Raw genomic sequence first — 16451 nt, 5'->3', positions numbered from 1 at the left:
TTGCTTGCAGCACAGCTGTGCATCCAGCTACTGCCCTTGGCTGCCACACACAGATCAGACCTTGGGTAGCAAGGCTTTGCTTGCAACACATTCCTCCTGGTTTGCAACCAGGCTGGCTTATCTCTGTGATCTGTTAAAGAATACAATGGCACTATAAATAGCCCTTTACTTTTTGTAGCTTGGTGGCCTGTTAAATGGCTTAGGGAAATTAACTGATTGTGTTTGGATTTCAATCTCGAGGCAATAAATGGGAAAATTTGCTGCTCTTTGCTATGTCGGCCTCTTGCCTTAGGGCTGTTTATTGGGGTTTGCATTACTTCAGCTAAGCCAAAGTAAATTTGCACACAGGTATGCCTGGAGTCCATAGATTAAATATTTTCTTTGCTAATGTAAGAACTGGATGTAAGCCAGCAGCACCTGACAGGAGTTCTGAGGGATTCCTGAGGAGCTGCATTAGAAAGAGCCCCGAACCAAGGACAGGACCTGAGCGTCTCATACATGTACAGCCTGGGCCGGGGCAAGGTTCCAGTTCATAAAAGCCACAAGTGCATTATTCTTTCCAAATAACAAGGGGAAAAAAAGAAAAAATCAAGTATTTTTTTAAAGTAAAGCAATAAAGCAAAACTAGACGCTCAGATTGTAAAATGTGACAAGAAGTAAACAACTATTGAGAGAGCTGTTGGCTAGTAGGTGGCAATCTCTTGGGGATTCATTTATACACGTTCAGATAAATTAAACCTATAATTCTTAAAGAATCACACAGTAATAGCCATTATCTAAACCATTTTTTTCTGATTGCTCTCTTTAATGCTAATGATGCTGGTACTTTGCTGCTTAGTGCTTGTTTACTCATTTGTGCTCAGTTACTGTTATTTTTTTCAACTAAGAGATTCAAAATTTCCTGAGATTTTTCTATCTATAGCAGAATGGTAATACAGAGTTTCAATATATAGTGGTAATGTCTTCTGTGCATCAGGAACAATTTTGAGAAACTTGAAAGCAAGCAAGTCTTGTACGTGTTACTATCATAATCTGATGGGATGTGTGATAAAACACTGCACAAGTTTCTGATACCAACGATATTCAATCAAATACAGCTTTCACTTACCCTTAACTTGAGAAAAAAAACTTACAGGATGAAGGAGAAGTGAAGAGTTTGATAAATTGCCTTTGCCAAAACTCCAAGTAAATTAGGCAGGATTAAAAATCCCTAGTGTGTAACCTTCTTGTCCTTCCTGCTGCTCAGTGATGTGTAGGACTGGGATGTGCAATCTTAGCATGAACTGCTTCCAACACCCAAAATGGCAAATTACCTGGAATAACCTGCAGTTTTTATTCTTTCTAATCCACACTGGAAGCACAGTTCTAGTACATCTTCTAATTAAGATAAAATTTAAGTTCTATATAAATCTAATGCCATGAATAATTTTTGTAGAATCATTTTTGTTTGGTTTAATTCTGTATTTTCAAAATCATTGTGTCTTAGGATGAGTATCATTTTATAATAGCTGATACAGAAAAGGGTGACTGGTTGCAGTAGCTGATGTCTAAACAGTAATGTTGGGCTATTAACAATGTCTAAATCATAGAAATACACAGTGCTACGTAGAAAACATTTCTGCTGGTATATAGTGTCATGCAATCAGTGTATATGGCTATGCTGAAGAGCTAAGTCCGTTTTTTCACCCCCTTACATTTTATGAAGGTCTCACATTCACGTTTGCCCCCTTACCCTCTACCTGCTAGACGATGCACGGCTGTCACCAAGCGTGAAGGCTGCGGGAGCAACAAGTGCACGAGGAGGAGCCCCGCAGCCCCCGTGAGTTCTGTGCAGCGACAAGCCGGGGATAATGGACAAGGGGAACAGGAAGGCTGGCAGGGCAGCTGGCAGGGCCACCATCAGCCACCTGCCGGGCAGCCTGGTAGGAAACCCCGAGGCAGACAAGGGCAGGCTTTGTGCCTAACCCAGGGCAGCTTCCGAGGCTAGGACGATCTACTTGATTCACAGAGCTAAGCAGTAGGCTGGGGGAGATTAAGTGGCAAGCATTTGCTGCTGGCTAAGGTTTCGGATTTTTATTTTAAGTCTTACACGTGCAGGAGATAAGCTTGGGCATGTCCACTGCAGTCATCAGAGACCTCAGCCTACAGCTGGAGTGAGGGGAGGGCAGGCTTTCAGTATGCCCCTAGGAGGAAGTATTAAAGCTGCTTCTTGCTCTGAAATCCCTGAGCTTGCCGATGTGACTAACCAGCACAGCACTGCTGCTGAATGATCAAAAGACACTCACGTGAGAAGTAACACTTAAAACTTCAGGTAAGTGTTTTTTTTTTTTTTTTTTTTCTGGCATTTGCTTTGAACATGCCATTGCTCTCAGACAATCTGCATGTCAGAGTTGACAGGAAAAACCTCTGCTCCCGTGCTAATGCTGTTTTACCCTTAGTAAGCAAAGAAAAGAACCACATATAAATCCCTTTCATTACAATATGGCTTTCCTCAGGAGTCTCTGATCTTGTGTTCTCTGCAGATGCAGATGCTTCAGTCTTCACTTCAAGCATTAACTGCATGTTTTGTTTCATTTGGCAACACTCTCAGCTTGTTTTTTCCAAGAGCTGTAAGAACATTAGAACCACTGTACTGGTCCTCCTGTCTCCCACCTTGGCTAAAAAGAGATCCTGCACTAGTGTGCCATCCTATCCTCCAGTGATCAGAGCGTAAGAGCTTCCTGAGACAACAGCTGCACCTGGAGCGTGCAAATCCAGAAGTTTCACAGCCACCAGTTCTCTGGGGCGATGGAGACTTTTGGAGCCTTTTTGTTCGTTTTCACCACGTTCTGTGGCAGTGTGTAAAGTGGTGCTTCTTTCAGGTTAAATCGGATTTTACTGAGTGCTGACTGGTTGTCGTTTTATGAAAAACAGCAATTACTCCTTCCCTATTTGTCTTTGATGATGGAGATGCCATATTCCTCAGCTTAGCTTGTTTTATAAATACCTGGAGAGTTATTTACTGAATCTCATGAGAAGAACCCATTTTCTACCATTTTCTGATCATTTTTTCCCCTCCCCTTTTCTGTCTCTCAGCTCTGTTGTGCACTTTTTGAGCGGAAGCACCACACTGTTCATGATGAGGGCACACTGTGTATTACAAGCCTGTATTTTCCTAGGAATTTTTAATGTTCTGTTGGCCTTTTGGCTGTCATAGACCACCAATTTGCTGTCTCAGAAAACCATGCAACATGACTCCCCAGTCTCCATACTGAGAATGTCAGAGCAATTTAAAACCAGCCATATGATGCAATTAACATTTTTTCTCATGTGCTGCTGCTGACAATGAGGCTTATTACTCAGTCTCTTAGTACTGAGGGTTTTTTTTAAGCTCTTCTGTCATTTTGTCATCAATAAATGCGGTCATGTTTCCTTTGGCAGATTCTCTGTCAGTGCGTTGACCAGAAGCCATCTCAAACCTTCTAGATTTTAAACTGTCCTTGAGAATTGTCCCATTTATTTCTTCAGAACCTAATTCATTGGAATCCTTCTCAAAACAAACCAAACTACTAAGCAGATGCACAGGATGGAGTGGATCCCTTTGTCCACATGTCCACTCTTTCCAAAACACATTAATATCTTTGTAAGGTGTTAGCGTCCCGCTGTGAAAACTTGTTCTCCCAAATTAGCATCACTCTGGGTGGTACCAGAGCGGTACCCGAGCTAGCTGCATCTTCACACATCCCCTTGGCCTGGGCCAGCAGGTCTAGTGTCTAGTAGGAAGCTGTGTACGTTCATTGGATTTTTTTTACTCTTTTTGTAGCATCTTCCTGCCAAAAGGGAATGTGTATCATTTACTAGGACAAGAAAATACGACAAAAAGTTTTAGCACTATATAAACAATGCTTAACACGTGTGAGGCACAGCACAAAGAAAGCCAGTTGGCCCCAGTTTTATCTAACAAACAGGGTACACAGTGTGTTGTGAGTCTTCCTTATCCTTTTATAGCTGGTGCTTTTAGGGGAGTCAGTTGCCTTACACTTTATGCTATTTAAAAATGTTGAAGTTATGCTTAAGAAATATTGCAACATGACTACGATCTCATTACAAAGGCTTGTTGCCTGGCTTCACACTCGACTAGAGTTGTTGGTCAAGCAACACAGGAGAAATTGTATTTTAACAAAATTAAATACTAGCCTTACCAAAACATACAGCCCTGTTAATTCCCAAACCAAGGAGTATTATGTGGAGCTTGACACTTGACAGGCTTAAAGAATTATTTGGCCATAAATCCCCTGAAGTACAGAAAAATGCTTTTAAACACCTTCTAAAGAACAGCTTGCCCATAAACTGTGCTCATTTTTCCTTTGATATGCACAAATTTAGTGCTAATGCAGCTTAGATTCACAAAGGGCCCTTTTTCATAACAGTACCACAGTAAGTCATGAACCTAAATTAACACAATTAGCTCATCAGAGCAGTGACTCTTGCAAAGTATGGAAATAAATTTAAGCAAGAAAAAACATCCATTTTTGTATAACAGTAAATTTATTACAGGAAAGTAATAGGGAACCTGAACAAAGTTACATTTAGAGCAACCATTAAGCAGCAAAGCTGTCTTCACCCATCCACTAGCCCCCAAGAGGTAACGGTGACCACAGGAACAACCTCTGAGAGCCCGGCCTTATCAAGGTGGTGAGCATTTAATCTAATAGCTTGTTAAATATGGAATATTTTTTGCTTGTTCTAACCAGTTAATAGTTACTTTCTTCTTTTACATTCTACACTTCCTGCTTGCGGAGTCTTTTTGTGTTCAGGTAGTTCAAGAGGGGATACAAGCTGTAGGCACAGCATAGAACAAAAACTCACCAACCAAAACCACAGAAGACAGGCTTTACTGACTGACCGTGAAGGCAGCCTTTCAGAAGCTGTGCTTTTGGTTTTCAAGGCAACACCATTTTATGATTTTTTGTTGTTGTTGTTTGAGGAAGTGTCTGCTCTTTATTTGCTGAGATACAGCATGAAATTTTGTATGTTCTGCTGTTTGTATACAGGACCTACCCTCAGGTTTCTTTCTCTACTATTCCAGCACAAAGTGCTAAACTGCACTGAAGGGAGGAGGAAAAAAAAAAAAAAAAAAAAAAAGAGAGGAAAATCTAAAAAAATACATTACAAGAAACGGGTATTTACTATGGACAGAACCATGTTAAGACTATGCAGCTACTTCAATTAAGGTGATTTACACGAAACTAAAATTATGCATTATGTCTTCTCTACAAAATAAAGACTTGAAAGAAGAGGCTGATCCATAGAATTTTTGTCATCCTCACCAGATCTGTAAATTGGAGAAAAGTACACATCATTTAAATCATTAAGCTGAGTGGCACATTATTTTCAACGAGGAATGTGCAGCTTCTTGGTGATTGCTTTGAGAATTCTGCAAAGTCCCTGAGGATAACAGAAATTGCCCTTGAGACTCAGCAGCACGAGCACAATTTTAACTGGGCGATCCTCCTAGGCAATGCCAAAGCTTGGGATGCGTGCTTAGCACGGTCACGCAACAGAAATCCCAGGACCCATTTTGGGAAGAACATGGAGGCACCTGTGGCGCCCTGCATTCTTCCCTTCATACAGCTGCAAGATTCTTTTGTATTTGAGACAATTTGGAATTTGTTTAAAAGCTAATTGGTACTTACACACCAGAAGGTGTACAACACTTTCAGGAAGTCTGAAAAAGGGAAAAGGCTGAGAAAGTAAAGGTCTCCTGTATTTGGACTTTAGGTTCAGCAAGATCCAGCCCTGACAAATACTGGAGGCAAATCCCACCGTAGCCATCAATGCTTAATTCAATACTCAGGTAGTAAATGTTCATCCTCAACTGAATATGCTTTGGGGCCTTTATTTTAAATGGGTGAGAATATTGGCCTACGTAAGGAAATATTAACTTGAGAGAAAATCTGCAAAGGCACTTAAAATCAGCACAGTGCAAGGGCATAAAGAAACTCATGACTGCTAGTGGATTTTGGGTGTCATTCCATCACAGTTAGCTATGTCTGGCTCTCTCCCTTTGTGCTGGTACTAGCAAGTCACCCTTCAGAAAGGTTTTCTGGCTTTGTGTTTTTCTTTTCTTTTTTTTTTTTTTTTTTTTTTTCCTCCCTTTCCTCAAGGACTTGATTTTTAGCTAAAGCAGGAAGCCAATCTGGCTGGCCACATGGCTCCATGATCTCCACAAGAGATGCTCTGCCTGATTTGGCAGCAATCCTATGAGGTGAGCCTGAGCCGAAGTGTCTTTTCTGACAGTTGCTGAACCCTTGCAGCTCTTGACATAAAACACTCAAGCAGTGGCAAGGTTGATGAAAATAGGGAATTTATTCTAACAGCTTCCTTTGTAACAACTCTTGCTGTTGAAACACCCTTTAAAATCTCTGCTTCTGGGCAGGTAAGCAGGTTCTGCGAGGATACTCCTTAAGGACTGTCTGCAGCAGTTTACTTCAGAGCAAGAAAGGGACCATTATTGACATCCTTGTCTAAATTCCGATGTAATACAGGCCAAAGAGACTTAATCCAATCACTTCCACATCAGACTTCTGTTCCGAGCTACACTTAGAGCCGTAAGAAACTCACATGGCAGGATTTCAAACAGGCCCTCTGTTCCCTCTCTTCCCTGCAGCCAAGCTATTTGCAAACACTTTCACACATTCTCCTGCCTGTGAGAAATGTAGGCCAGATTACCACAAGCAGAATGTGTGAAAATGCTTTTAGAAAGCCCAGCTGCACGCCTGTTTTTCATAGACAAAGAGTGAAAGTGCATTTAAACACTCTCCTGCTTTCCAGCCTGTAATCCCTCCTTTTTCTCCAAGGGGCCTTTCCCCTTTCTGGGGAGAAAATATCACATGGGTCATCTCCCCCACCACGCCGAGTGGTTGTTCTTTCATTTCTCACCCCCATGTCCTCCCAGGACAGCACTGCTTTTGTAGTGCCCTCACTAAGGCTCTGACAAAACCATAGTACTGGATGCAGGGGGGGGAAATAAAAAAAAATAATAAAAAATAAATCCACCCACAAACATGTCTGCTTTTAGAAGTATCTCAGTATCTCAATGTATTTTAAAATACCAACATTAGCCATAATTATTTGATTCTTAAGTTAAAAAGTTAGAAATAGAAAGGAGTTACATTTGTTTTCATACAAATAGCCAATAAAAATGAATTCCAATTAGGTAAATACACAGTACTCTTATTAAAATAGTTACAGAAAAATTAGAAATTCTTCAGAAATTAGGTGTTTAAAATTAACATGAAAGGTATGTAAAGCAAAAAAAATATCTATGTAAGTAGAAAAAAAAATCTAACCATGGCTAGATAATATTTCCTTGGATAATGCACAGCATGAAGAATAAACTCAGCATGGAAAATAAAACGAAAACTTATTTTAAATGTCAAGGATGCCTACCTGGGACTAAGATCCTGAAGGAATTGAGCCTTCTTTCTCCTTTGATTTCAGTTTTGCTTCACATTCTTTGCAAACATGATGACAATGCCTATAATATAGAAAGCAAATAAAGCACTCAAGAATTTGGCTGGATTTCTTCTAATACAACCATATAGCGTACTGACAAATGTTCTTGAAGAAGTAAGCTTGCCTGTGTTCTCCACTTGTTGTAATTTAATTCACATAAACAGAAGATTACATCTACATGTATCTACCAGTGCCACCCCATTAACTATTATTCTTAACTACCACTTCCTGCAATCGCCAAAATATAACAGGAATGTCTAAGCAGGAAAAGATGGTCCTTGTCATGCACCTAGCAATAGTAACCAACCAGAGCTAGGAGCAAAGGTTTTGTTATAGAGGAATGACAAGGAGTTTTGGAAGTGTGTTTTATGTGTGAAAGATGCATATGAGAAACCATACTGGGAATGAAAAGTAGTACTGGCAGCTGAAGGAGGAGGTTAGAAGGAAAGTCAAAGTGCGATTTGACAGGAAAGAGTATTTCACATCGAGTTTAGAAAACAATGACTAAAGCATGGAGCTGACAGGTGGCAAGCATTGACATCTAGGACACAGGGTTGCAAGGAGGAAAAAATGCCTTTGCAGTCAGTGCTCTTTGTGATTTGACATGACAGTGTACGCTCAGACAAAGCAAAGGAAGTTGAAATGTGTGTTAAGGTTGAAATTGTTGTTAAAGTATGAGAATAGTGTAAAAAGAAAATAATCTGCAGAATAGTTGGCCTCATGTATGGTACCAAGGAGGACTCAAAGGCCCAGGTGATATCATAGAAGATTGTGTGACACTTTGTAAGGAACAATGTTAAGTGAAAAGAGAACTGCTAACTGTTGTACCATCACCAGAAGTACAATAATTTGATCTAAATCAAGGTTCTCCTAGTAACAGATATTACATTAAGTGTAATTTGCATTTTCCAAAGAATATTTAGTAGCTCCTAATACTGTCACATGTAGTCTAAGAACATAAGAGAAGTAACACCTCATGACCTGACCACAGCATTTACATTCATAGTTTTGCTGCATCATCTTTACTATTTTTAGACTATTTTGATCTAGGAATAATGATTTAAATAAATACAAACCTTTTCTTTTTCGGACCATAACCACTTTTCTGGAACTTTTTTTGGCATTCTCCTATGTATGACATCTTTCCTATGCCATAGCCTAAGACACCAGCAACTACAAAAGCAGATAACAAAACATTAATGCACGAGTTTACATCAAGAGTCCACAAGTAGCTACAGTTTAATCCTATGATGAAGTGTATGTAGCATGTTTTCTCCAAGGAATGTTACAAGCATACATAAAGTTATACAGGGATTATTTCAAAATAATAGGATATTATTTTTAGAATAAGAATATTACTTCAACATCCTCAATTTTCCATTGAACTTCCACTGTAAAAGCAATCAGCTCCATTTCTTGCCATTTAAAAGTCACATTACTGTCTTGTACAGTCTCTGTGCTTTTTTTTCTTTTGTCAACACAGTCATAAACTAGACAGGATATATCAAATGAACATATGGAAAGGAACATACTATATTCTATAGCAGAGTACAGTTGTTCCTTGATATTGTAAACTATGTGATCTGCTAAGCACGGGTGATTATTTATTTATAAAACAAAGGTGCTGTGAGTTTTTACCAAATTGAGAGGATAGTAAATATAAGCTAACACTGAGTATATTTTCATTATAAAAATCTTATTTCATATATATTTATTTCATATATATTTATTTTTAAACTCAAGAGAATTCTGGTTTCCCAAATCACTCTGGCCTCATAATTTCCAAAAAGGAAGAGTTTGAGAAGAGATTCAGAGAGATACATCTGGGCTCTGCACATTGCCTGTAAATAATCTTTACTTTATTGTAGAATTAGGTCCAACTTACTTGCCATCTTAGGTAATGCTCCAAGTTTTGGGTTTGCTGACAAAATGCCTATAATAAAAGAAAATAGAATGCTTATTCAATTGAGAAATTCACCAGCATTCAAAATCAAAGATGGTACTTTTCATACACACTTTTTGAGTTCTGAAGGTGAAGAATGTACAAAACAATATAAAATCCACTTAGATTTAGGAACACCAGGACATTTTGCATTCCACTATTTCTTAGTGCGTCTGTTTTGGTGCAGTCCTAAATCACAGGAGGAAAAACATATCTGGAATTTGCAGGACTCATTTCAGGCAGTGGTTTGGAGTGTGAATCGATATGAAAGCGGCATGGCTCCCAATGGCGACACCTGCAGCACTGCGGGAGGAGATGATGGCTCATGTTTCAGCACAAACCAACCTTATATTTAATAGTGATCTCAGGTCTCTTACTTAGGGTCCTGCTCCTTGTGCTGAGAGGAGCAGTCCCAAACTCCTCTGCGATTGTCTCCTGATGGTATTGATCAGATTAGGGTGAACTGTACCACAGATACCTATCTGCCTCCTCTGGAGGGGAGAGATCCTACTAACAAACTGGCCTTTAAGAGAATACAGTGTGATGAACAAGTAATAAGACTAAAAGATTGTTTTTAGGTTTTCCCACCAAAATCCAGCTCTCCCCATTTAGCACCAGGAACTGGAGCCAGTATGCCTCTGACAGCGTGTGCCTGGCACGGGAGCACCATGCTGTGGATGGGAGCTCCACGCAGCAAGATTGCCATGGCAAGGAGAAGGGAAGTAAGCACAGGGTTTGCTGCTACATACATTCAGACAGTGTTAATGAGGCTCTGAAGGAAGCTCTAGCTTCTTCTAGAGTCAATGTGCTGCAGTCGTCTGAGAGCAGCAATTATACAGAGGAGCATTCAGCCTGGAATGAGCCTGGAAATGTCCAGATACAATGGAGAAAAACTACAAAGATGATCCAGTGCCAGAGCATGCCAGCTACTGTGACCACTCTGCACCCTTCCCATCACTGCTCACCCTTTTCAGCAACATGTATGCAATCCCTTGCCTTCCCTCACACACTTACCCTTGCCCTTTCCCTCCCCGTCTGCCTACAAGCTCACAGGTCAAGGATGCCTCAGGCAATCCGTGTTAGCCCCTTGTGGTCTAGCACAGCTCTCAGGTTCCCCACTCTGGTCCTCTTGACCGTCTCAGTTTAGAATTGAGTGAGTTGAGGCAGGAAGCATGGCCATAGTGGCTGGATAAAAGCAAGGGACTTGCAGCCACACACAGTGAGAAAAGGCTGAGCCATTTCCACCTCCTCCATTTGCTCCTCCACCTGTCCCTTGGAGCCCCTGCATTCTTGTCTCCTTCCTTCAGCCCCTGTGATTTCTCTCTCCTCCCATCTGCTGTAGCTGTAACCAGCTGCCGACACAGGCTGAAGGACCAACTTATTTTCTCCTGTGGGATATGCTCATCAAAGCAGTCTTCAGGGTGGATGCCCTTCACCCGAAACACTATCCTTGATCTTGTTATTAGTCCTGATCCCCAGAAGGGGAACTCAAGGTGCAATGTGTAGAAGCAGGCTCACTCACCACATAAACAGAATACAATTTTCTTTTGTGTTGGCCTGCAGATTGCAGGGCACCCCTATAAAGATCCCTCTGTCTCCTCGCTTTGGCAGCATTCCTCGTCCCTTTGCACCAAAGCTGTATTCATATGGCTGTGTGGTCACTGTAAAATGACTGCCAGCATTATTCAAACAGAGTTACAGCACCAGATTCGGATGCCCCTGCTCAGGTTGTACAATCCCCTGCCCCACAAGCAGCCCCAGAGAAGCCTCTACCCGAGTACACGTGATCATGGTGACAGAATCTAGCCGCCAGTCTTTTAATTCATGAACTCTCTTTTCAGTTCATGTTCTTTCAAAAGAATGAATGCGGCAATGCATACACAATGAACAAATCATTATAACAACCATGATGAGTGAGAAGAATATTGATCTTGAAAAACAGCAGGCACTGGGGAAATTTGTATTTCAGTTGGAATTCCAGAGTCTCAACTTCATAACTTAGGCCCATCGTGTATTTTTTTCTACTTACCTTTTGAGACTAGTCCCTGGGTGACAAGCATGCTCCCAAGAGACAAAGGAAGAGCTGTAAAAATAGAAAGAAGGAACGTATCTGGGATTAGCCAAAAATTGTTACTTATTTGCTAAATATATAACTTTAATATGTTAAATCCATGTTTTATATGATTATAACGTTGAATACATTACTTATTTTCTAAAAACTTACACACTGTACTATCTTAATTCCCTACAGCTCCTGCTTGTTCAGATTACTAGCTCTTCAAAGCAAGGATGCGCTCACACATTGCCAGACCTTAGGCATGCTGTGACATCTGGAGCTAACACATTACACGTATGTACTAAATATTAGCTTCTGTAATCTTAGTAACTCCATATGGCAACACAAGTAATGACAGCAGCTCCAGTTAAATGCTGAAATACATTTCAACCTTCTTAAAAAAATGTATAATCTAGATACAAACCGACGTGGTGAGCTTAAAAGGCACTAAAACTCCAAATATTAATCTTTTAGATGTCCTAGCACTAAAGAATTTCACAAGCCCAAGCCACCTAGCCATGCCTCCCTTTCATTCAAATGCACACATAAATACGCAAAAAAAGTTAAAAAATCCTATTGTTTTAATTACTGACTTTATGAATAATGCCACTTCTATGATTGTTAAAGTTCATATTAAAAAAGAGTTTAATTCAGCCACCTTTACCTACAATTATTACACAAATAATCTAATAATTTTATACTGAAGTATTCCTCAGCTTAGACTACAGTGGCAGAGTTAGCCCCCAGTAATATTCAATTTTAAAAACAATGTACTGCAACAAGTGTCATGGCATTTTGCAGGCAGTTTTGCAGCTAAATCAAGAAATCGTTACTGTTGTGTTAAGAAAAAGCTCAGATCACTCACCTCTGTACCAGAAACTTTCCTTTTTGCATTCTTTGTGGATTTTTGCAATCTCTCCATCACTGTGAACTTGTGAGCTGGGACAATAGAACATTGGCTGAAAGGATAAAGCAGAGTTAGCTTACTGAATTTAACCTCATGGGAAGAAAAAAATAAATCCATTAAAAAAGACAAATAATTTAACATGTGAATAAAATACCATGCAAGAACCATCCAAACAAGCGAAACTCCTTGTTTTGTTGATAGCAGTGTGATTTAATGCTTTACAACCTGATACAGTCACAGAAAGAACTACACAGGTTAAAACTGCTCATCCTGTTGACCTACACTTTCCCAAAATAGCTCAGTTGCTACTTACCCCAGAAGTATGTTGCTTTATTTCTGTTGGCCATTTTATTCTCATGAGCTAAAACAGCTTTCTGAGAAAGAGCTTACAGGAAGTAAAGTCAGTGTGGTAGTTTCTAAAAACGAAATTCTGCCCAGTTCTGAAGTCAGCTCAAGTTCAGCAAGAGTAGATTTTGCAGGTATTCAGAACAGGATCAGCATGAGCTCTGTCAGATTCCCCTGACTAGCCTGACTTTCTTTCTGAGCAGATTAAACATATTTTTGACATTAACTGAAGTCAATTATACCGGCTCCACCTTTGTAATAATTAGCTTGCCAACAGGTTTGGTTTTAGTTTGATGGATGGCTCTTTTCCCCCTTTTTATTCTAATTGAAGAAAAAGTGTCAGTATTCTCTCTTTCATTCTGCTGTCCTGAGTATTGAGATGTGATTATCAGTAGATTATTTTTCTTTCTTTAAGAGATGACTTGGTTATCACTGTTAGCACTTATGGTATCATTACTGGACATCTGAAATATACAGGACAGTCCTTACTCCCAAATTCTTGTTCCAGAATCTCTGTAGCCATTACCAGGTAAAATTAGCTGCAATGTTAGCATTTTTCTGTAAGACCGCACCACCTACAAATGTACCTATTATTGAAAGCAAAAACTTACATTTCAAAGAAAAAGTGGTATCTTGGGAAAAAGAGCACATTGGGCTACTACAGGACACTGACTCATTTTATGCCCAACTGGCCCATAATTTTGTAAACATAACAAGAAAATGCATTTATTAGCTGCAGCCACCCATTTCACATTTTAGCTAATTAATAATCTTTATCCTTTTTCAAGCACTGCTCCCACTGAAGTTAACAGCAGTGCTGCTTGCATAAACCCCAGAGCACTGACTTCAAACTGATTTCGCAGAAAGGTCACAGCAAATACAATAAAATCCAAACAGGCTAAGTGAAAGATAAGGTAATGAGTGCCAGAGCCTTGAGATCAGCAACAGGCTTTGCAACCTTTCTGCCCCAATACACACCCTGCCAGGGTATTACTTGGGGCTCAAAGTCAGCTCTCATATGGCTTGGTTGTACAGCACTGAATTAGATTTCTGCGAAAACAGGTAAACTGGGAGAAAAGAGCTGCAAGAAGCTGTGCCCCAGGTCTCCGCCTCTTGCCTCAGGAACGGAATTTAAGGTCACGCCCTTGCTGTAACTGTGCTGTAGGTATGCCTCTACCTGGCTGTTTGCCATGAGGATCTTACCTTGCCTTGCTAACTTGACCTCCTGCTTTACCCTCACACCTGCCTTATTCCTACGGACTTGCCCAGCAATCAATCAGTGTTGTCTGACCCTGGTTAATATCACTGGATCTACCGTGCTCCTCTTTTTTGGGTACTGTGGGATTGTACTCCTTGCACATGAGGTCGCAACCCCTGCCTGCCTTGCTGCCACTTGGGTCTCCCAGGTCACCTTTCCTCACAGAGCAGCCCACTTCTGCTGCTCTCTGACGGCAACTGATTACCCGCAAGGTCACAGCACTTTTAAATTCATTTTGGGAAAAAGGAATCCCCACTACATGCTTATGGTAAAGTCTGACCCCCCATGGGTAGCTGACTTCTCCAGCTGAGGGAATCTCTCAGCTTCCGTAAAGCACTAGGGCAGGTTCATGCTCTGAATATACACATACACACACATACACACACACACACCTCGACACGGGGACAGATTATACTGAATGAATACTCAGACACCAAGGCTCTGACAGTTTGTAACTGATGTAATTCATGTAGCATAAATGATGAGACCACTACCAGGGGCTTAAGACTCAAAAATGCCTTGTCTTCTGACCGGTGAATAAGAAGTTAGCACACATAGCCCTTTCTTCTCTTCATCTACACGCTTAAGGTAAAGGATCTCTGTTTCTCTCTTCAGTGAGAACGAACAAAGCAAACTCCCACTTATTCCCTAGCAATAGCATCAAGAAGAAAAGGGAGGAAACAGCTTACCCATCCAACTTGCACAGGTGGAGGTGTCTGGTTTTCCTCTTTGGGTGTTTCGGCAGACATCGTCTTTCTCCTTCTTGTCCTTTGCTGCTAACCTTAGTCAGCAGAAATGATGTATTTTATACCTGGCTACCTCTCTTTCTCCTAGGTACAAAGATCAGAAGCCAAAGTATCATATTAACAGCACAAATTCAGTGTTTACCTAGCGACAGTAATGTCCAAGTTAAAAGGAATACAACTCTATTTTCTCACAGCAGATTGCATCCAGTCACCCAGTTATGTGTAGTTTACAGCACAGTAACAGTATATTAGCAATATAAAGTTACAGGTAGCTGAATTCAGACAGGAAAGTTATTAAGTACAATCATATGCTAAAACATCACATAGCACAGCAATCTCAATCATAAAGAAATGAGAACAAATGTGAGTAAGTCCGCCAAAACCTTTCTAATGTTGATTGTATTGTAGGTCAAAGATTTAGCATCTTTAATGTGCTGTCAGAAATCCCTGTACTGGTTCTACCCCTACTCCTGATGTGAACTTTTGATTCCACACACCTGTGATGCAAGCCTAACACAAACCACACCTGAATTTCCAACAAACACAATCCGTTTGCAGATGAAAATTTGAAAAAGTAAATAAATAAGAAGAACAAATAGAAGCCATCTTCCATGTCTTAAATTTATGCTACTAGGGAAAAGCAAGAAGGAATCCCATTTATTTCTAGAGTAATTCAAACATCAAAACTGCAGTTTTTAACCTAGCTTCCTCCTACATGGTCTGTCACTTTCTTCATCATCAGAGACAGCATGGCTGCTTTTCAGAAAGTACCTTTTTGGGATTGTGGCACTGAGCAAGGCTGAAGTGGCCAGGAAGGACAGAGTTAAATAGGAAGCATATGCAACAATTTAATAACCTGAATGGTTTTTGGCATTCAAAATATTACTGCATAAACCATTTCCTGTGCTTATTTTTGGGTCAGTTACACAGCTGTAAAGTTCATGTAGTGTCTGCTTCACGCACATCGGACTTTCAGACAGCAATGCTTTTTTAAGCGATGAAGCAGAAGCAACGTGACCTTCTCTCACCTTGGTAAAAAGTCTCATTTAAGCCTTGTACTCATGCAAATCTGCAAAACCAGTGACTTCTTTCACTGCTCAGCTTTGCTTTATTCTCAGCCACTCTCAAAAAATGGCAACGACCCTTGTGTATGAAAAAAATTAAGTTTGAAAATCCACATAATGTTGGGAAAACCACCAGCCCTTCACTGTCTGCCTCACCCTGACTAAAAGCAATTTAATTTTGTGTCAGTCTCTTGTCACTCAATGTAAAAAAGGAGATCAAAGACGCAAAAAATGCCTAAAACTTTAAAGTGATTTACGTCAATCAAAGGCACGACATTTTCATATGCTTATCTGCTCAAGAAGCCTATCTGTGCAGACGGTTGCATAAAAAGCTTGACTGGAAAATACTAATGACTGATGAGGTTTCTAACTGCTGCAACTGATATAAGTGCAACTTCCTCATAAAGACAAAAATGCTGAGATTAAATAATATATAATAAGTAATAAATAATACAAAAAATATTAGAAGAGTTCAGTTGGAAGAGACCTACAAAGTTCATCAAGTCCAACTGCCTGTCCATTTCAGGGCTAACCAAAAGTTAAAGGATATCGCTGAGGGCATTACTTAAATATCTTTTGAACACTGAATAGCTTGTAGCCTGCCATTAACCTCTTACATTTTCTTCAGAATACATT

At 40.2% G+C, this 16451-nt stretch overlaps 1 protein-coding gene across 1 annotated transcript; it reads right to left on the bottom strand.

Annotated features, from left to right (window-relative positions):
- Positions 1 to 7437: 7437 nt before the first annotated feature.
- OCIAD2 (OCIA domain containing 2) lies at positions 7438 to 14754 on the bottom strand. Its single transcript, XM_032186332.1, has 6 exons — positions 14695 to 14754; positions 12361 to 12454; positions 11469 to 11522; positions 9383 to 9430; positions 8574 to 8670; positions 7438 to 7519 (listed from the first exon to the last, which is right to left on the bottom strand). The coding sequence occupies exons 1-6, from the start codon at positions 14752 to 14754 to the stop codon at positions 7438 to 7440; spliced, it is 435 nt and encodes a 144-aa protein (XP_032042223.1).
- Between the last annotated feature and the right edge of the window lie 1697 nt (positions 14755 to 16451).

Source organism: Aythya fuligula, chromosome 4, assembly GCF_009819795.1.
Source record: "Aythya fuligula isolate bAytFul2 chromosome 4, bAytFul2.pri, whole genome shotgun sequence".
In the NCBI taxonomy this organism is placed as follows: Eukaryota; Metazoa; Chordata; class Aves; order Anseriformes; family Anatidae; genus Aythya; species Aythya fuligula.
This window is presented reverse-complemented; position numbering and strand designations above follow the sequence as displayed.

Coding starts and splice junctions, on each gene's coding strand:
- OCIAD2 (XM_032186332.1), bottom strand. CDS start 14,754: ATGTCTGCCGAAACACCCAAAGAGGAAAACCAGACACCTCCACCTGTG. Junction 8,671..9,382: donor AGCATTACCTAAGATGGCAA/GTAAGTTGGACC, acceptor CTGCTTTTGTAG/TTGCTGGTGTCTTAGGCTAT. Junction 7,520..8,573: donor TATGGTCCGAAAAAGAAAAG/GTTTGTATTTAT, acceptor TCTATATTATAG/GCATTGTCATCATGTTTGCA.